The 20449-nt window shown below is 38.1% G+C and overlaps 2 protein-coding genes across 2 annotated transcripts; one reads left to right on the plus strand and one right to left on the minus strand.

Annotated features, from left to right (window-relative positions):
- Window positions 1–1680: 1680 nt before the first annotated feature.
- LOC109095753 (exportin-7) lies at window positions 1681–17744 on the plus strand. The gene is made up of 28 exons (XM_042764880.1): window positions 1681–1839; window positions 5240–5386; window positions 5526–5619; window positions 5708–5874; window positions 6985–7050; window positions 7192–7296; window positions 7423–7588; window positions 7788–7861; window positions 7992–8111; window positions 8342–8488; window positions 8655–8827; window positions 8916–9109; window positions 9195–9300; window positions 10123–10258; window positions 11455–11528; window positions 11648–11728; window positions 11890–11953; window positions 12127–12235; window positions 12338–12444; window positions 12544–12632; window positions 12767–12874; window positions 12977–13059; window positions 13189–13403; window positions 13492–13630; window positions 13786–13946; window positions 14192–14290; window positions 14542–14669; window positions 15892–17744. Exons 1-28 carry the CDS (start codon window positions 1822–1824, stop codon window positions 15983–15985), a joined length of 3264 nt encoding a protein of 1087 aa, XP_042620814.1. The 5' UTR covers window positions 1681–1821; the 3' UTR covers window positions 15986–17744.
- A 149-nt stretch (window positions 17745–17893) lies between these two features.
- LOC109047395 (protein PBDC1-like) lies at window positions 17894–20075 on the minus strand. Its single transcript, XM_019065114.2, has 6 exons — window positions 19952–20075; window positions 19201–19266; window positions 19048–19107; window positions 18834–18974; window positions 18637–18748; window positions 17894–18524 (listed from the first exon to the last, which is right to left on the minus strand). The coding sequence occupies exons 1-6, from the start codon at window positions 19979–19981 to the stop codon at window positions 18412–18414; spliced, it is 522 nt and encodes a 173-aa protein (XP_018920659.2). The 5' UTR covers window positions 19982–20075; the 3' UTR covers window positions 17894–18411.
- Window positions 20076–20449: the final 374 nt, after the last annotated feature.

Consider the following 20449-nt stretch of genomic DNA (forward strand, 5'->3'; position numbering starts at 1 on the left):
TAGATATGGATTCTTTTTTGACCTATAGAGTTTTAGGCGGCAACGGCGAATGGCACGGTGGATTGTGTTCACCTACAATATTTTCTGGAAGTATTCCTGAGCCCATGTTGTGATTTCCATTACAGCAGCATTCCTGTATGTGATGCAGTGCTGTCTAAGGGCCCGAAGATCATGGGCATCCAGTATGGTTTTCCGGCCTTGACCCTTACGCACAGGGATTGTTCCAGATTCTCTGAATCTTTGGATGATATTATGCACTGTAGATGATGATAACTTCAAACTCTTTGCAATTTTTCTCTGAGAAACTCCTTTCTGATATTGCTCCACTATTTTTCGCCGCAGCATTGGGGGAATTACTGATCCTCTGCCCATCTTGACTTCTGAGAGACACTGCCACTCTGAGAGGCTCTTTTTATACCCAATCATGTTGCTAATTGACCTAATAAGTTGCAAATTGGTCCTCAGGCTGTTCCTTATATGTACTTTTAACTTTTCCAGCCTCTTATTGCTATCTGTCCCAACTTTTTTGAAATGTGTAGCACTCATGAAATCCAAAATGAGCCAATATTTGGCATGACATTTCAAAATATCTCACTTTCAACATTTGATATGTTACCTATATTCTATTGTGAATAAAATATAAGCTTATGAGATTTGTAAATTATTCCATTCCTTTTTTACTCACAATTTTTACAGTGTCCCAACTTTTTTGGAATCGGGTTTGTAGTAACTCCCTATCAAAATGCAAGCAACAACCAAATAAAGTTTCAGTACATTTTTAATCATAACTATTTATAATAATGTTGTCTTTTTTATTGAGCTTATATAAACACATTTATATTATTATAGACAGTTATTTGTGGGTCGCGTTTTATTCATTAGAATTGTAAACAAACTCTAATGTGACAGTTTCACAAACCGTGGTGAGAACTCACAGATGAGAGGGAAAATGATGACTACATTAAATCTCATTCATTTGTTTGTTTGTTTGTGGTTAACAGGACCATCTGGTCATATTGGCTCATACTGAGCTTTTATTATGAAATCCATGTCTCATCAATCCTTGGTCCCAATGTTGAAGTCACAGTGAAATCAAAATTAACAGTTATTATTTGCAATAAAATGTTCATTAATTTATATTTGCCACAGACTTTGTACTGAAAAACCCCATCATAAAAACCCATCGGAAAATCTAGTCTTCTGGATTATTCATGCAGGTCATTACTTATTTAAAATCATTACAAGGTATTACATTATTAAATCTGTTATTCAGTTATTTGTCATATTTTAAAATCAGTTGCTCGTATAGCCTACATCACAATATAGAGAAGAAAATTGAGAAAACCCGCTCCATGTACATTAAAACTACAGAAAACAACCTGTCTGGAGTCTTCATATCCTGAAAATTTATATAATAAAAATAATAACAAGAACAGTATTGTGTCTGTTTGAAATGTTCTAATTAGCCTAATTACTGTGTGCACGTTTGCAACAGGTGTCAGAACGCCCGCGGGAGCCTCTTTGAAAGTTTAATAGCCTTATTTCTCAACTTCACAATAAGCACTGTCAATCACGATTAGAGTCACGTGACCTCCCAAATCTGAATCCGCAGTTTCACTTTAAGAAGCATGTAAACAAAGGCTCTTTTCTGCGTTGTTTGCGGCGGCGGCGGCTGTCTGTCCTAACGGGATTCACGAAGCCCCGAGCGAACATCTGGGCTTTATCGCTACGTGCGTCAATTGCGTAAATCTCCCCGTGATCATGGGCAGACGCGCGCATGCTCATTGTGAGGGGGAGTGAGAGGCGCATGAATGGAGCAAAATGGCGGATCATGTGCAGGTAAGTAAATGATTTTGTTTTGTTTTTATTAAATTAACGAAATATGAGCCACTGCGGTCTAATGATAGATTCAGAGGCTTGTTTCGGCGATGCGCGTGTGTTGGTTTTAAATGCACGCGTCGCGCGGCTGGAGAGGTTGACGCGCGTGCTTTATTGGATGCGATTATCAAGTGTTGACTTGTGGCCTGTCATCATGTTGATTTTAGCTCTGTGATCCAGGCAGACACACAACTCTGAAAGTTGTTTTGAAGCAAAATGTAATGTATTTTATATCAAGCAGCAGAGGTCGGTAGATCATGAGAGATCGTTTATATTAAACTGCATGTAACTCTATAGCGACAGTGATGTTCTACATTGTAAACAAGGCACCATCCTTCATCCAACCGCTTGCCATGCAGTGAATGCACTGGCCTTGTATACACAAGCCATAGTAACCCGAGCTCAGCGAGGCTTATCCCAAGAGAAAAGCCTCTCGGTGAGCCCAAACGCGTATTTGCACGCGGTTATCTGTCATTGTGTAAGTGCTAGACGCAAATGTGTCCGGTTCGCTGAGCTCTCTCGCTGTTAGCCTGTAGCTCGCGTGCTAACGCATGAGATTCTCCCGCGCGCCGCCTCGTCAAACCAAAAGCCCGACTAGAAACTAGTGTTTCCTCAAAGTTATAAAAACGCTATGCACATTAACAACCCCTGCGAATTTAAAACAGGTAATAGAGTTTAAAGTCATCCAAATATAAATGGTTTTTATCACCTGTAGTGGTTAAGGAGAGTGAAATGAATGGATGAAGTGAAGGCAGTGAACCGGTGATGTCTTTTGTCAGCACTTTTCACTGTTGTATAATATATGTCATATGTAATGTTTTATTTTCTTTATGAATGTTTATTAGTCGAAATTTTGTTACATTTACTAAAATTAATTTCGTTTCACTGGTATTTAATAAGACTGTCCTGATAACGATCTTTGATAACCGAGGGGTTAATAAGGCCAACTTGGCAACCAAAGTCGCCTCGGATGTAATTGACAGCTAAAGTCCGCTCAGAAATTAAAATAAATTATTATTTTTCGACTCCCCATTCTCTTTTGACAGGCTCGATATGGCTGGTTGCTGAAAACCTCCATAGCTAAACAGTATTTTTTGGACGTGACTGGAGCGTTAAACGCTACCGTGTTTTCAGACACAGCCTCGGCTTGTCATCTGTCAACTTGTAAAAAGCTGCTAATCACAAATGACAAGACAGGTCATATTTGAGGGCAAAGGTTAAGGGGGTCTCTAGGTTAAACACAGTGTTGAATAACTGCATATTCCCATTAAATTTAATAAGGTGTGGGACAGTGCTTGTGTTAACCTGACTCTCATGTGCACAGTAAACATGAGCTTCCCAGTGCTGTTGTCTCGCGTCCTGTTACTCTGTAGGTGCTGAAGAAGCCATTCCATTTGCAGTAATAGATTATTAATTACCACCGGAGCAGCTTTGTGTCTTAAAGTCCGTTTGAGTGTTGCCGATCACATCTTGGTGGTGCAACACGCTTGTTTTAGACCTAACCCAACCAAAAAATGGTTCAATATATGTGTGTTTACACAATTATCACAGAACATGTTGTGAGGTCAGTAGGTTGTTATGACTCGGCAGTATTTCTTACATGTTTAAACTTTTTGTTTATTGTAAAATTGTAATTCAGAAGCGTTTAAGTACACTTAAATGTTTAATGCGGAATGCTTAAAGCATGTTAATTGATGTTAGTTTTAGTAAAAAAAAAAATGATACAACTGTAAATCTTAAAGCATGTTAATAGTTGATGTTAAAATGTTGTAGGTAGGCACAAACAGTTTGATGGTGGTTATTGATGTTAGTTTTAGTAAAAAAAAAAATGATACATGTGTTTTCATTTAGAGTTTTTCCACTTGGAGGCGTCTTATCTTTTCTGTGCAGTTGCTTGCAAATACAGCTTGCATTTTATCTTGTATTTTTTTCTTGTATGTTTAGGGGTACTCCCTGTTCTTTTAAGGTCTCTTGATTCAGTTATCAGAAAGTTGCATCAAGCATATACCTACATGGACATGAAAACCAGCTTAAAGTTGTGGAATGCACAAGAAATTGTGCATTTTTACGAGTATTAAAGTGTTTATTTAATAAGGGATTTAACATTTGAGTGCAAAAAAAATTAGAAATAGCTCTATAGGCTCCTGAGTTCATTAGTTCAGATTTTGTTAGCGTAATAAACTTGATGTTTTTCATTGAGGCTGTGCATTTGTTGCATCTGCTGTTTTTCTGCTGATGCTGATTTTTAATACTTCTCCACAACAAACAAAAAACAACTTATAAGATTCTTGCTGCATAACAACACTTATTATCACTTTCATTGCTCCTCTATGTATTACCAAAGTGTATCGCTGACTTTTTTTCTCCAGTCAACATATAGTCTTTCATGCATCCATGAACCAGATACTCCCTCGGTGACCTAGAACAATAACTTGTGGACGTGATGTCTGTGTGCATAAATTTGCTCAATGGAACATTAGTGTCTAGTTTTTCATAAACCTGATGTTTGATGTTGTGATTGTACAAGATAATGAAGCTCTCTATTTTAAGATTATAAGACTTGGGGTACAACTTTAGCGTGGACATGAATGATAGTTCAAATTGCATAGTTTGTTGAGGATGTTGTGCTATTACAGTTTTAAGCAATTGGAACAATTTAATGACACTAACACTGTCATGTGGTGTAACCAAGTAAAAATTAATAACAGAATTCCTTAAAACAGTGAATGCGTCTTTATCTTTATTTTCAGAAAATATTTACATTTTTACCTTTTTTTAATATGAATTTAAGGTAAAAGTATTTTTATACAAATACTATTATTTATTTATTTATAACTGTTTTTGTGGAGTTGCACCACATGACATTTTACTAGCCTTGTCATAAACAGGTCAAATTATTTGATATTTTAGGGTACTTAATGATCTTGACACTTACTGCTTCAAAACCACATGACTTAAGATTTGGCGTACAAAAGTTTAGTTAAAGCAGTTTTGTCAAAATTGTATTTTCAAGAAATAATTAAAGATTGTCCTGCTACTTTTAACTTTAGTCACCCTGACATTTAAAAAAATGTATGCCCTAAATAATATTGAAATAGATTTGAATGCATATATTAAAAACATGCTTATGTCTGAATAGTTGTTTTCAAGTTGGTGTATGTATGAATTTCATTTTTAATGTATTTTTGATTAAATGGCCACTTGAATACTAACACATTTCTGCAAGTAGACCTTGTAGGACTTGGTTTATAAAAATAGTTCAGATGAGTAAATAGTTTAGACATAGTTTTATTGATTCCTCTCTCAAATATCCTCTGAATGTTTTTTGCTGACACTAAACTCACGTGGGTCTCTCTTCCAGAGCCTAGCCCAGCTAGAGATCCTGTGCAAGCAACTATATGAGACCACAGACACCACCACACGTCTACAGGCCGAGAAAGCTCTGGTGGAGTTCACCAACAGTCCGGACTGTCTGAGTAAATGCCAGTTGTTGCTGGAAAGCGGAAGTGTAAGAATTAAACTTTTTGAAAACTGTGAAGAAGAGGACATCTGAATTAATCTGACAACAGTTTTCTCAAAAATCCTAGTCCTTTAGTTTGAGTTAAGCAGCTGTTTAACTTGACACTGTATTTGTAAAATCTTTACAGTCCTCGTACTCGCAGTTGTTGGCTGCAACATGTCTCTCCAAGTTGGTGTCTCGTACAAGCAATCCACTTCCCCTGGAGCAGCGCATTGACATTCGTAAGTTTATCAGATCAGCCATGAGATTTAGAACCCAAAAACCATGAAAAGACCACATTTTGAAATAAATGTCACATTGGTTCCTCAGGAAATTATGTTCTTAACTATCTGGCGACCCGGCCAAAGCTTGCTGCCTTTGTGACACAAGCCCTGATCCAGCTCTATGCCAGAATCACCAAGCTTGGCTGGTTTGACTGCCAAAAGGAAGATTACATCTTCAGGAATGTCATTGTCGACGTGACAAGATTCCTGCAGGTATGATCAGTTTTATAGTATTATTAGAAAAGATCATATTCTGTCGAGTTATACTACTTGGAAATATTTTCTTGTTTTTTTGTTATCACATCTTTAAGACAAGTAGGGACGCACGAAAATGACATTTTTGATGTTCATCTGAATAAAAAATAAAAATAAAAAAATCGGTAGCACTTAGCATGCATTTACCTTGCATTTAATGCAACACTTTACATAAGAATGGTTTTATTAACCATTTACACAATAATGTATTGCTCATGTTTCATGAATAAGGACAAATGTCCTGACAAAGTTCAAGGTGATTTTGATTATTGCATCAAAAATATCAAACAAGATGTTGCCCATAGACTACTTGTATTTTGTAGCGCATCATTAATTGCTGTTTCCATATAAAGAATCCAAATGAACGTGGATAATTTAATATGGATGTGTTTTCTCATCTCATCACAATCTGTTAAAGTTGAAGTTAGATTATTTTGTAACACTTTAGATTAGGGAACACTATTAACTAGTTGCTTATTAGCATGCATATTACTAGCATATTGGCTGTTTATTAGTACTTATAAAGCGCATATTAATGCCTAGATTTTGTTTGATATTTTTAATGCGATTATCAAAATCACGTTGAACTTTGTGTAAACATTTGCCCTCATTTATCATGAAACAAGCAATAAAATTGTCAATGGTTTATAAAACCATTCTTATATAATGTGTTGTATTAAATGCAAGGAAAATGCATCCATTTCCACAGAAATGATTTATGAGTTTCACGAATGAGGACATTTAAACATAACTGTACAACAACTAGATAATTATTATATAATTGTAACTAAGTCTAAAGAAGCATTTTGTGGTTGAATTTCATTGCATTTGTTTTCTCTTTAGTGTTTCTTTTTTAGTCAAAAATTTGCATTACAGTACATCACTAAAGCGGAGTTGTCTCATGTGAAGTGTTTGTTACTCACACCGTCATACTCGGCGTGATGGCATAAATGATGGCATTGCATGTTTAAAGGCAAAAGCTAAAATTGGTTTATGTTAAATCTGAGTAATGTTCCAGAAGTTCTGAAGTTGTTTGTATTTGAAACGTATTTATTTTGACTCTTTCAGGATAGTGTTGAACACTGCATCATAGGAGTCACAATTCTTTCCCAGTTAACCAATGAGATTAACCAAGTAAGTTTCTACACTCACAGTATTCTTCATTTAGTCTTTCCTCGGTGCTTGGAAATTGTTCGCTGTTTGTTTGGGATCAATAACTGAAAGTCACATTAAAGATAAATGACTTATTCCTAGAATCTTCTTTCGATTCTCCAGGCAGACTCAACACATCCACTTACGAAACATAGAAAGATTGCGTCATCGTTTCGAGATTCCTCTTTGTTTGACATCTTTACCCTCTCCTGCAACCTCCTCAAGCAGGTAAGGCTAAAGCTTCAGAGACTGCACAAAAGAACTGTCTGTTTATATATTCTTCTTCACAACTGCTAAACCAGCCTGCTTGGGATTTATGTCAAGGACTCAGTGGATTGTTCTGTATGTCTGCAGGCATCTGGGAAGAACTTGAATCTAAATGATGAGAGCCAGCATGGGCTACTCATGCAGCTACTCAAACTGGCCCACAATTGCCTCAACTTTGATTTCATTGGTACATCCACCGATGAATCCTCAGATGATCTGTGCACCGTCCAGATCCCCACCAGCTGGAGATCAGGTGACCTGACATTAACAGAAGAGTTAAAAAGAGTTAAATTCTAATAATATTTCACAATATTACTGGTTTAATTATTTTTGATAAAATAAATGCTGCCTTGGTGAGCATGAGAGACTTCTCTCAAAAAGTCATTTTGAGCAGTAACGGGGTATCCGTGTTGAATTCATGCATATTTTTGTGATTTTTCTCTCTTCTGCAGCCTTTTTGGATTCCTCAACCTTGCAGCTGTTTTTTGATTTGTATCATTCCATCCCTCCCTCGCTGTCCCCCCTGGTGAGTGTCAGATAAACAGCAGGACATGAATGTGAAGATAAACAAGCCTTTGCCTCATAGATAATGTTAAGAAGACTCTTCCAATAATAATGTGAACTGTTTAGTATTAAATGTGCTGTTTGTCTTTCAGGTTTTGTCTTGTCTAGTCCAAATAGCATCTGTCCGGAGGTCCCTCTTCAACAACGCAGAGAGAGCAAAGTTCCTCTCCCATTTAGTAGATGGTGTGAAGAGAATATTGGAGAACCCTCAAGTATGCCATCTGTCCTGATATTATTTATTATTTATATTTGTCATTGTATTGTTTAGATAATATTTATATTTTAAAAAAAAGTTTAATAATGCTGTATATTATACATGTAGCCTGAAAATAGCTGCTTTAAAATGTCAGATTTATTTGCAGGTATTATGTGGTTGATATGGTAACATGGAAATGCTTATGTTGTTTTTTTTTTTTGTTTTTTTCCCATGTTTGATTTGCAGAGTTTGTCAGACCCAAACAACTACCATGAGTTCTGCCGACTGCTGGCTCGACTCAAGAGTAACTATCAGCTGGGAGAGCTGGTTAAAGTAGAGAACTACCCCGAGGTCATAAGACTGATTGCTAACTTCACCGTAACTAGTCTGCAGGTGAGTGAATGACTTTGTGTGCTAAACATAAAGCTATTATGTGATTTCTACAGAAGTTGAACCAACTTGACTGCAGTTTTTTTGTTGTTGTTGTTAATTTGCTGATGAAATTAAGTGAATATGAAAAATTGGCATTTCAAAGACTGATGACTTTGGTGTGTCCCAGCACTGGGAGTTTGCCCCCAACAGTGTGCACTATCTGCTAAGCCTGTGGCAGCGGTTGGCAGCATCTGTCCCTTATGTGAAAGCCACAGAGCCCCACATGCTGGAGACCTACACCCCTGAGGTGACCAAGGCCTACATCACGTCCCGTCTAGAGTCTGTGCACATCATTCTGAGGTAGAGTGAGCACTACTTGAACTCACAGTAAGGTCCGATGAGCAAGAATGCCATAAATGGGTGAATATACAATATCCATTCTATGCAGGGATGGTCTTGAAGACCCCTTGGATGATGCTGGCTTGGTGCAACAGCAGCTGGACCAGCTGTCTACTATCGGCCGGTGCGAGTATGAGAAGACCTGTGCCCTGCTGGTCCAGCTCTTCGATCAGTCGGCCCAGTCATACCAGGAGCTGCTGCAGTCCACCAACTCCAGCACAATGGACATAGCAGTGCAGGAGGGTGAGCTTGAAACAAAACTTAATATACAAATCAATATATTGCATCATAACTTAACCAATGCTTATGTTACGTATGTGCTGTCCAGGTCGCTTGACGTGGCTAGTGTACATCATTGGTGCAGTCATTGGAGGACGAGTATCCTTCGCCAGCACAGATGAGCAGGATGCCATGGATGGGGAGCTTGTGTGTCGGTGAGGAATCGCCAATAAAGGCCTGTTCACACCAAGACGAAATGAAAATTCAGTTAAACAATTAGTCTATTCTGACCAATGTGTACAAAAAAACAAAAAACAGATGGGCTGGATGAATATGGAAATTTATTCTTTGACAGTAGGTAGTGCTTACAAAAAAGCAGAAATACCCCGGGACACAAAGCACTGCATGTTCGGTCACAAGAATGAAGGAAGTTGAACAGTATTTACATATTTTCAAGAAGCCATTGAGATATTTGTATTCACTATGATGTTTATCAAACAGCACCATATACAAGAGTACAGAGAAAGATAGTCTGTTCCAGATTTTTCCTCTGCTCACAAAAAAGTCTGTTCATGAGCGCCACCAAGTTGTAATTTTATGTAACAGCAGAGGCTCTGGATATGTGACCAAATGTCTTATTGGTTGTCTGTTTTTTGTTCTCAGTCCAGTTGAAAAAGATTAGAACACCTGCCTGTTCTAATATATTAAAATGTTTACTGCATTGAATTTTCACACAGAACATTTGTCTTAATGATAACAACAAAAGTAATATAACATTTTAATTTTCAATTTTTAAAAGCAAATAATTTATTTAACTGTTAAATATGATCTTTAGCAAATCTAAAAAAGATGTCTTTAATACTATATTTTACTGTACTTACTAATTGTGGTTTTAATTTCACGTGTAGTATTTAAGAGAAGATTTATGGTTGTAGTTTTTTTACTTTTCATTTATTTCTAGTAGTAAAAAAGGGGGGTTCTCGCTTCTCATTGTTTATTTCTTCATAGTCACAGACTTTTTATTTTGTCATTTTCAGAGTTTTGCAGTTAATGAACCTCACAGACTCACGACTGGCTCAAGCAGGAAATGAGAAGCTTGAGTTGGCCATGCTCAGTTTCTTTGAGCAGTTTCGCAAAATTTACATCGGTGACCAGGTGCAAAAATCATCAAAGGTAATTGTAGTTATGTTGTAATTTGTCTGACTGTGTGAGCGTGAACTTCAAGCTGTGGTTTGTTTAGACAGCAAATCTAAAACAAACAAAAAAAATAGCTAGCAGTAACATTCACAGGGTTTTGCCTGTGAACGCTCAGAATGGATGAAATTTGTGAATGTGTTGTGCCTGGGCTTTGAAAAGAGGCAGTCAATTCAGCTTTTTTGCATGCTTAGTAGACTTGTGGGTTTGAAAACATAGAGTGGGGGGTTATGTTGGAGATGACAGTGTCCTGTCTCAACTGACCAGAAAGCTGAAGTTTTCTCTCTTGTTGCTCAGATTCCAAACTGTGAACAGAGAAGATAAGTGCACATAGAAAGACTAGCAATTCCTCTAAACATTTCCTCTTTTGTTCTGCTTTAACCTGTTGTCCTTTACCTTGAAATTTATCACCTTAAAATTGCTTATCCTGTTAAAAAGTGTACGATTCGTGCAAAAACTATTGCAAAGTCTATTGCAAGATCCCCACCAGCTGGAGATCTATTGCAAGATTGGATCTTGATAATTGGATGTATTAGATTTAATGGAGAATTGTCCCAAATGGCACACTTAATTTGGACCATAGGGATATAGATTTCAGAGTGTACTGTTACCCAGCATCCCATGCAGCAAAGTGTAGACTCAGAGGAATGTGCCATTTGGGACTGTACCATAATCAGAACTCGACAATAAGGATTTTTTGCTTCCAAGATTTTAGAGCCTCGTGGTTAGTGCGCCAACATATACAGCACAAGTGAGCTCACAGCGACCCGAGTTTGATTCCCATCTCTAGGTCCTATGCCGATCCCACTATATATATATATATATATATATATATATATATATATATATATATATAAAGTATACAAGTATGTATGTATGTGTACTGAATTTGTCACTAAATGTTACATTTAATTTTTTCACTTGGAAATTTAATTGACCTGCTTTTTTCCTCTTTTCTGACCAAATCTATGTAGTTTTTTTGGATGTGTGAGAACCCCCTGTGATTTGTCATATTTGCTTACTGCTTGAGGCTTTATCTCCCAGCCTGTTTTTATAGTAGTTTAACATACTAAATGCTAAATTTATAAAATAGATCCTTCAAACTACAATGCAAAGCACCAGTTCAGGATGAATACAAGATGACAGGAAATAATATACTTTTGTTTGATCCCTAGTTATATCGAAGACTATCAGAGGTTCTTGGCTTGAATGATGAGACCATGGTACTCAGTGTTTTCATTGGGAAAATGTGAGTGTATATAATAGGTGATGGGTTTAATTATCATTAAACTTAGTTTTGCCAAATAGAACAATTTTTTATTTTTTTTTAAAGCAATGTTTTTAATGTAGAGTTTTGTTTTAATGCAGAATCACCAACTTGAAGTACTGGGGACAGTGTGAACCTATCACATCTAAGACACTACAGCTCCTCAATGACCTCTCGATTGGATATCCTTACACACACGTTGCTGGTTAAAATGTAAAAAGAAAAAATATTAGCATTGTTATTGAGGATGATGGACTGTTATTTAATGTAAATGTATAAAATGGTCCATGATGCTATTGACAGTGAATATGTTCTCGTCTGTTTCCTTAACATTATTTCTCACATACAGCAGTGTTAGAAAACTTGTGAAACTCAGTGCTGTCCAGTTCATGCTAAACAACCACACAGTAAGTGACCAACCTGAGCCTTTCTCCTCCTTAACTCCACTTCAACTGTATTTGTCCCTGAAGCACAATTAAGTGTTTTTATTATTATTATTATTTTTTTTTTTTTTACTATTCTTTGTTTCTTGAGTTACTTTAAGAAGCTGACAGTGTCTTGTTTTCCTACTGTGTGACAGAGTGAGCACTTTTCTTTCCTGGGTGTGAACAATCAGGCCAACCTTAGTGACATGAGGTGTCGGACCACTTTCTACACGGCCTTGGGAAGACTTCTCATGGTAGATTTGGGTAAGGGTGTAACTATTAGCTATAACATATAAGTATCTATAGATATAGCATACAAGTGTCATGTAAAAAGACATCTTTAGAGACCTTCTCTGTCTTTGAAAGGTGAGGATGAGGACCAGTTTGAACAGTTCATGCTTCCTCTCACTGCTGCATTTGAGGCCATCGCTCAGATGTTCAGCACCAACACCTTCAATGAACAAGAAGCAAAAGTGAGATGTTATATTGTTTATCGTACAACCTCAGCGTGGCATTAAACATTTGCAAAATACCTTGTGTTTTCTTATTTGTTGTGTATTTGTTTCTTTCAGAGGACTTTAGTAGGACTGGTGAGAGATCTGCGGGGAATTGCCTTTGCCTTTAATGCCAAGACCAGCTTTATGATGCTCTTTGATTGGATGTATCCTTTAATTTACATTTATTTGTTTGTTTATATGTTTATTTTATTGGTGTAATGTATTTGTTTATTTTATTGATCTCTTAGGTCAATTCAGATTGAAAGCCAGTTTTAATGTGCTCCTTAACAGATCTTAGTTACCCCTCTTACATGCCCATCTTACAGAGGGCTATAGAGCTCTGGTACCATGTACCTGCCTGCACCACACCGGTCCTCAAACTCATGGCTGAGCTCGTCCACAACAGGTATGCAATGTAACCTCTCACATGTGTCCTTCCGAGCTGAGTTTAAAGGTTATGTATGTTCTCTGGCTTATAGTGTGTTTGTTTGTTTTTTTTAACATTAAGGTCACAGAGATTACAGTTTGATGTGTCGTCGCCGAATGGAATCCTGCTGTTCAGGGAGACCAGCAAGATGATTACAACATATGGTACAAACACGCCTATAATAACCCAGTTTTCATGTTTCAGTGAACTGTTCCTCTGGTATGGTGTAGCTTTATTAAATATTAAAATAGTAATATTTTAATATAATAGTAATGTCATTTTTCCACTTAAAGGGAATCGGATCCTGACGCTGGGTGAGGTGCCAAAAGATCAGGTGTACGCGCTGAAACTGAAGGGAATCTCCATTTGTTTCTCCATGCTGAAAGCTGTATTAAGTGGCAACTACGTCAACTTTGGCGTCTTCCGTCTGTACGGCGATGACGCCTTGGACAATGCCCTGCAGACCTTTATTAAGCTGCTCTTGTCCATCCCTCACAGTGACCTGCTGGTAAAAAGCGTCAGCTGTCAGCTTTAGGATTGTGTCCTTCAGCATTCATATTGGTTGATTTTTGGTTGGTTTGTCCTTGTTCTTGCAGGACTATCCAAAGCTTAGTCAGTCTTACTACTCTCTTCTGGAGGTGCTAACCCAAGACCATATGAACTTCATCGCCAGCCTGGAACCTCATGTTGTTATGTACATCCTGTCCTCCATATCAGAGGGGCTCACAGCACTTGGTAAGGACCTTCTCATCATGATTATGATTTTTTTGTGTGTAGCTTCTTTTTTTTACACTATTTAATCTCACAAACCTTCCTGCAGTTCCATTATGGACTCTTAGGTGTTTGTGATCCTTTAAACCAGAACTCTGTTTCTGTTTTTCTCCTTACAGACACAATGGTATGCACCGGTTGCTGCTCAAGCTTGGACCACATAGTTACTTATCTATTCAAGCAGTTGTCACGCAGCACAAAGAAACGAGCGGCGCCCATGGCCCAGGAGAGCGACCGCTTCCTTCACATAATGCAGCAGCACCCTGAGATGATCCAGCAGGTGAGCTGAGGCTTTGAAAGACCTTAGATTTAAAAATAAAAATAAATCATAAAATAAACACTTGTTTTTAATAATTTAGTGTTTCATCATATTTAAAGCATAAGAGGAACAAAATAGGTAATTTTGACAGCCATTTATGTTCGTTATAAAATATATTTTCCTTGTGTATGTCTATCAAATACTTCTACATTTTGACATGTATTGGAGATACTTAATCTGACAAGAGTTCTTACAATCTTATCCAGATGCTGTCCACAGTGTTGAATATCATCATTTTTGAAGATTGTAGGAATCAGTGGTCAATGTCACGGCCACTGCTTGGCTTGATTCTACTCAATGAGAAGGTATGTGATAGATGTTTTATGATTTTTTTTTAAGTCTCTTATGCTCACAAAGACTACATCAAAAATACTGTAAAATAGTAATGTTTTGAAATACTCTTACACTTTAAAATAATTTTTGTATTTGAATATAGTTTAAAATGTATTTGTGTGATGGCAACGCTGAATTTTCAGCAGCATTACTCCAGTCTTCAGTGTCACGTGATCCTTCAGAAATCATTCTAATATGCTGATTTGCTGCGTTGTGTTTGTAGTATTTTGCAGATTTGAGGAACAGCATTGTAAACAGCCAACCACCAGAAAAGCAGCAAGCCATGCACTTATGCTTTGAAAATCTCATGGAGGGCATAGAGCGAAACTTGCTGACCAAAAACAGAGACAGGTAATTTGATTTCCTGTACAGATTTATAACAGGATATCAATTACAGGCTAAATAAACACCAAAGACTTTAGATATACACTTGCCCTGTCTACGTTATGAAAACTGGCATAACAAAAACCTTCTCTCAAATATTATAACAGAGAAATTCCTAATAGTAATTCCAGTCATTCCAAATTGCATTAAAGGTGGGGTAAGTGATTTCTGGTAGCCAATGTTGATATTTCGCCCCTAAACCAAAAGGGTCTCACCCCTATTTTGATAGCTCCACCCCAGACATAAGTACGCAACCCAGGCAACAATTATGGCGGAATGTGCTGTATTATAATCTGCTGTATTAAACATTTTATCCTACTTTTCGGACACGCTTTGGGAGCTGACACTTGAAACAGACAGTGGAGGCGGTTTAGACGCTCCAGGCTTATAGTGTGTGGAAATGAATGTGTCTTTATCATAGCTGAAGGGAACGACAATACGATTGCAGACGAACCAACAAGCGAACATGACACACAAGCATATTCAAGCAAAAGCCAGCATATATTAGTTCGGTGAAACAAAGCACAACCAATGTTACTCACCTGATTGGCTAAGTTTGTTTTGGTACTCGGCCCGACTCAGTTTTCTAAAGCGTTTTGAAAAAATATAACCCACCTTTAATGTTTCTCTTGTAAAACAACATCAAAAAAGACTTACTGCCACACACGCGCACCGAGGTTGCGTAAGTAACATTACAATCCAAAACCACTATCGCAAACAATACAGTCGAGATCGCTGATTGGCTGAATCACGCTTTCATTTAAGCAGAATACCTCAAAGGAGATCGCTGAACTCTAGCTTAGTTGTACATGTCTTGTACAAGTCATCATACTGTGTCGTTGTTTTCAGATCACGGCGCCTCCGCAGAGAGCACGCGTTTGAATGGTTGCCAGATTGCATAAAGCAAAAAGCCGGGCAGAGTAACTCATCCATTTAACACCAAACTCTGATTGTGGGATTTGATCTCGATATCTGGCAACCACAAACATAAACGCTCGCATAGTCTTGTACAGTACTCTGAAATGTTTTGGCTCTACTTTAACTACATTTTAGTCTCATCTTTTTTCGTCAATGACATTTCATGTTTATTTAGTCTCAACTATCATTTCATGACCTTATTATTGTCTCAATTAACGCTAGTGTAATATATAGTATACATTCTCACTTTTTATTTATTTATTTTTCACAGGTTTACACAGAATCTTTCAGTATTTAGAAGAGAAGTCAATGACTCCATGAAGAATTCCACATACGGGGTAAACAGCAACGATATGATGAGCTGACATTCCATAGAACACCAGGCCCCACCCACGTGGCCCGGCCCCGGCCCGTACTCCCACCTGCCCCTGGCCCGGCTGCCGGGGGACCACCGCTGCGCAAGCCTGCACCTCCCGCTCCCCAGTCCCTAAAAATACCCCATTACCTCTCTCCCTTCACACCTCCTCCCTCCACCCCTTTTTATATATATAAATATATATATATATATATATATATATACACATATAAATATATACATATTTTAAAGCCAGTTTCTAGAGGTCATCCTTGACCATTCTCTTGTCATTTGGGGCTCAAAGTCCAAAGAGAGAGAAGAGGGTACGGCTGGGGAATGGCTGGGAATGGGTTTGGGGTGTGGGACGGCACCAGTGTGGACTCTAGAGTGGGCGGCACACCCAAACCACTCTTAGGGACGATGGGAAGTGGGCATCTGTGTGTGTGTGTGTGTGTGTGTGTGTCTGTGTGTGTGTGTTTGAGCGTGAGTGTGTTGGAGAGCATGTCTGTGAGAGGACGGGTTAGGATGAGCTGGTATACATAGTGCTCTGCTTTTGCCTGCCTTGTATAGAAACACATAAGGAAAAAAAAAGTGTACATTTTTTTTCATAACATTTTCAACAATGTTTATAATGATTACGATTTAAGACAAATAATGAGTGTGATTGAAAACTTTTTACAGTCTAGTAAGTTAGTGCAACTGTGCTGAAGTGTGGGTCTGTCTGTATGAAGAGAGCCGTTTATATCTGGGTGACTATGTGGGATTGAGGGATGAGTGCTGGGATTGACAGCTGTCCGCAGAAGGGGCAGGATGAAAGTTGAATAGGATCACAAGTTGTACATTTATTATTTTTCCCCCCTCGAATTGACTCTGGAACGCAAACAGGAGCTCTGTAAATACACTAAACCTCTTGCGTAAACGTCTTCAGAAGGAATACCGTTTCCCTCAAATCTTTGGCATGATGAAGTCCGTCTTGCGTCAACCTTTAGGTCACCTCTACATCCCCACCACCTCTGTCACCGAGGATGTTCTTAGATCTGCTTACTGCTGGTCTGGGAATGGTCCTTAAATGACCCCATCCTCGTGTGAAATTGATTGGAGAACGCTCGTGTACCCTTTCCCCTTTTGTCTCTGAAGGGATCATATCATCTGTGGATTTGATTAGATAAAGTGACTTGGCTGTGGTGAAGTAGCTCTCTGAGCTTTCGTTCAACTGTTTTCCCTGCTTTTTAATCTCACAGGCTTCCAGTCTCTTGTGGCTTTGTTGTTGATCTGGCGTTCTTCAGTAGTGGAGCCTATAGAATGTAGCAGTGTCCTTCAAATAAAAAAGACCCAGGTACTCAAGTCATCGTGACAGGATCACTTTCGACAGTTGTATCTAGCTTGAACCCCGTTTTTTTTTTTTTTTTTTTTTTTCCCATTCATTGTCCCCCTGGATTCCAGTTTTATTTTTAATAACAGAAACCGCGTCAGAATATGGTAGATTTAAACACAGAGGCCGAATGGAATATATTAGCAACTTGTGCTACTCAACAGATGTTGCTGCTAACCGTTTGTGAAGAACTAGCTCATCTCTTAACCATGTCCAACACTCATGGATGTTCACTTTCTTTTCTTGGTTCCCTGATGTGAATGTGTTTTTCCTGGCGACTGTGTGTTGGGTCCATTGAGTGATAAGGTAGCTGGTTGAATTGTTTGATTGTTTGTTTGGATGTCTGCTACATATAGTGTAAGCATTGTGACTGCAAAATAAACATCATTGGTTTGTATTAGCATGTGCACATTTTGTGATCACAAAATTAGATCAAACACTCTATTCTTTTTTGTAATAAACATTTCTATTCTTATAATCAGCAGGGTTCCCTTGGTCATAGAAAACCTGGAATTTCCTGTAAATCAAAGTCATGGAAGTCTGTAGGGAATGGAATCTGCTCAATGTTTTATTGGAGGGAACATACTCTTGGAATAATCTGTGTAGCAGTAATTTAATGCCTGGTGATGCAGTAAAAGTTGCAACAAAAATGCCAATGATGATAAAATTGAAAAAGTCAGCATTGGGATACATCAGGATGTTCTTGAGCCTCCGCATCCCATCAAAATCCTCCTCAAAAGCAGGTTCTGGATGTATTTAAGTCATGGCAATCCTAATTACAATACAGTCAATCCACACAGCACAGCAGCAGTTTTTCAGGGGAAATATGTACTGTTATTCATTACAAACAAAAGGTGCCAGACATTGCAGGAAAATCAAAACTAAATTAATAACCAACCAACTTTAGTGTACAAATGAGAAAAGCAACTCTTTTACACACATTTACATATGGGGGAAAAAAAATAAGTAGGACATTTATAACTGTTTCTCCACTTGTTTGGCCTTATGTGTAGAAAGATCTCCTCTACAACAAGAAGGTCACTTGAAATATTAAGCGGTTATGATTAACTCTCCTCTTTTTTCTGTTGTTTGTTTTTTGAACTGGTTTTGTGGACAAAGTCATTATATCCTTCTCTGTTTCTCGCAATCTCGATGGCGTAAAACTGGATCCTGGTCGCTGAAATGAAAACGGAGGGGGAAATCAGGCTTTTTTTCATTTATAAGTTCTTGATCTGTTTCCTGTGGACTTGTGCGATGTGTGTAAACTACTAAAGGAGTGCACGACATACCAAATATAGTGTTCTCCTCCGTGTAGTCCTTCTGACAGTCTAGACGTAATAATGTGCCATAGTTGAAGTCCTCTACAACTCCTTCAAACTCGTTACAAAAGGGCCTCCATTTCTGGAAAAATAAAAACAACGTAAAAAGTTTGACCGACTCGCCACAAGTGAAATCTAACATTAAGCGCGAGCGCGGTGTCACGCACCTCTTTAGCGTCCGCTGACTTCAGCAGCTCCGGGTCCAGAACATCAATACTGAGGTCAGGAAACGCTTCCCGGAACTTATTATATATCTGCTCGTCGGATTTTGTTAGTTTTAGAAGTTTGGGGTCAACTGAAGCAATAAGCTGTAGAGGAATAAAACCGTGGGTGAAGCTGGATATTTAAAGGACAGGGTGACTGTGACATTCATTCACTTACATTATAGTAAACTTCTGCGTGATTGTAGGCTTTCATAGCCCACATGACTTCCAGCTGGGCCTGATATAAAAAAAAATAAAACATTGTTAATGTTTTAAGTTCGATGTTTGCAATTTCTTATTTATTTGCAAATATCAAAACATCCCAACTCACGTCATTTCCGTACGCCTCTGCTGGAAGAGAGAGCGCATGCGCAGCTGCGGTGGCTCCCTCTACCCCCTGTTTATTAAAGACAGAAATATTTGAGTATTAGCAGAGAATGTCTAATATGGCGAGAAGTTTCACTTCACGACCTATAACCCATGTTGAACTTGCAAAACCTACAATCAGATCTGAGATTTCTCAACGGCAATCGGGTGAAAGGGACTAATTTAGCCGTCTAGCCCCATAGACTCCCATTCATTTTGCACTCATGGCGATCGCCCCCAGTGGAACTCTGGTGGAACTGCAACCAAAATTCGGTACAATAGGACTTAATAGGGAGTGGGAAGGCTCCGTAGACGGGCTCTGGTATTAGTGTATCCATAAATGTAATACGTAAAACCCGCGCCTTAAAAAACAAAAACTGCCACAAGAGACTAGAATTCACGTATTTATCAACGCTGTCAAGTAACGTTACTCTTGTCAGTCTACTAACGCACTACCTCGGTGTATTAAACATAGGTGAATATAAATATCAGTGATGGTTAAGGAAATTATTTCGTATTCCTGACCTGTTTCGTTATTTTTGTCGTATGCTCATAGCATGCAGGCTAGCTGAGATAAACAGATGTGTTATTCTGGGCTCTGAACGGTTATGAGATTTCGCTGAGAGCGTCTGTTCAATAAAATACTATTTTGCCTATCACATTATTGTACAGTGCTTTGTGTGTGTTGATTAGTTAAAATAATAAATTTTGCCTACCAGAGATGCAAGAACATCCCCCGTGTCCATGCTGACGGCCTTTGACCCGGATGTGCTACGAACACGTGACGACCACAGGTCATGTGATTAAAATGCGTTTTGCTGTTTTCGGTCTGCTGTTGTATAATGTAAAATGAAATGCATTTATATTAAAGAATATAAAATGAGACGCGACCACATAGCCACTCTGTTACAGATCTCGTTGGTTTTTGTGAAAGTTTTTTTTTCTCATCCAGTTAAATGTTTTATCTTATTTAGAGGTGTAATGATGATGGGGGTGGAGCTGCTCTCCTACGCTTCCGACAACCGTTTCAAACTTATTTTTAGAAACATGTTCAGTGAAAAGGATTTACTCTGTGGATGAATTTTAATCGACGTTACATGAACCTTTTATACAAAAACTGGAATAAATACAAAACTAGAGCCAAACTAAAACTGAAATGATCAAATTAATTGTAAATAGTATTGAATAAATGAAATAAAGCACATATGAAAGCA

Source organism: Cyprinus carpio, chromosome A10, assembly GCF_018340385.1.
Source record: "Cyprinus carpio isolate SPL01 chromosome A10, ASM1834038v1, whole genome shotgun sequence".
NCBI lineage: Eukaryota > Metazoa > Chordata > Actinopteri > Cypriniformes > Cyprinidae > Cyprinus > Cyprinus carpio.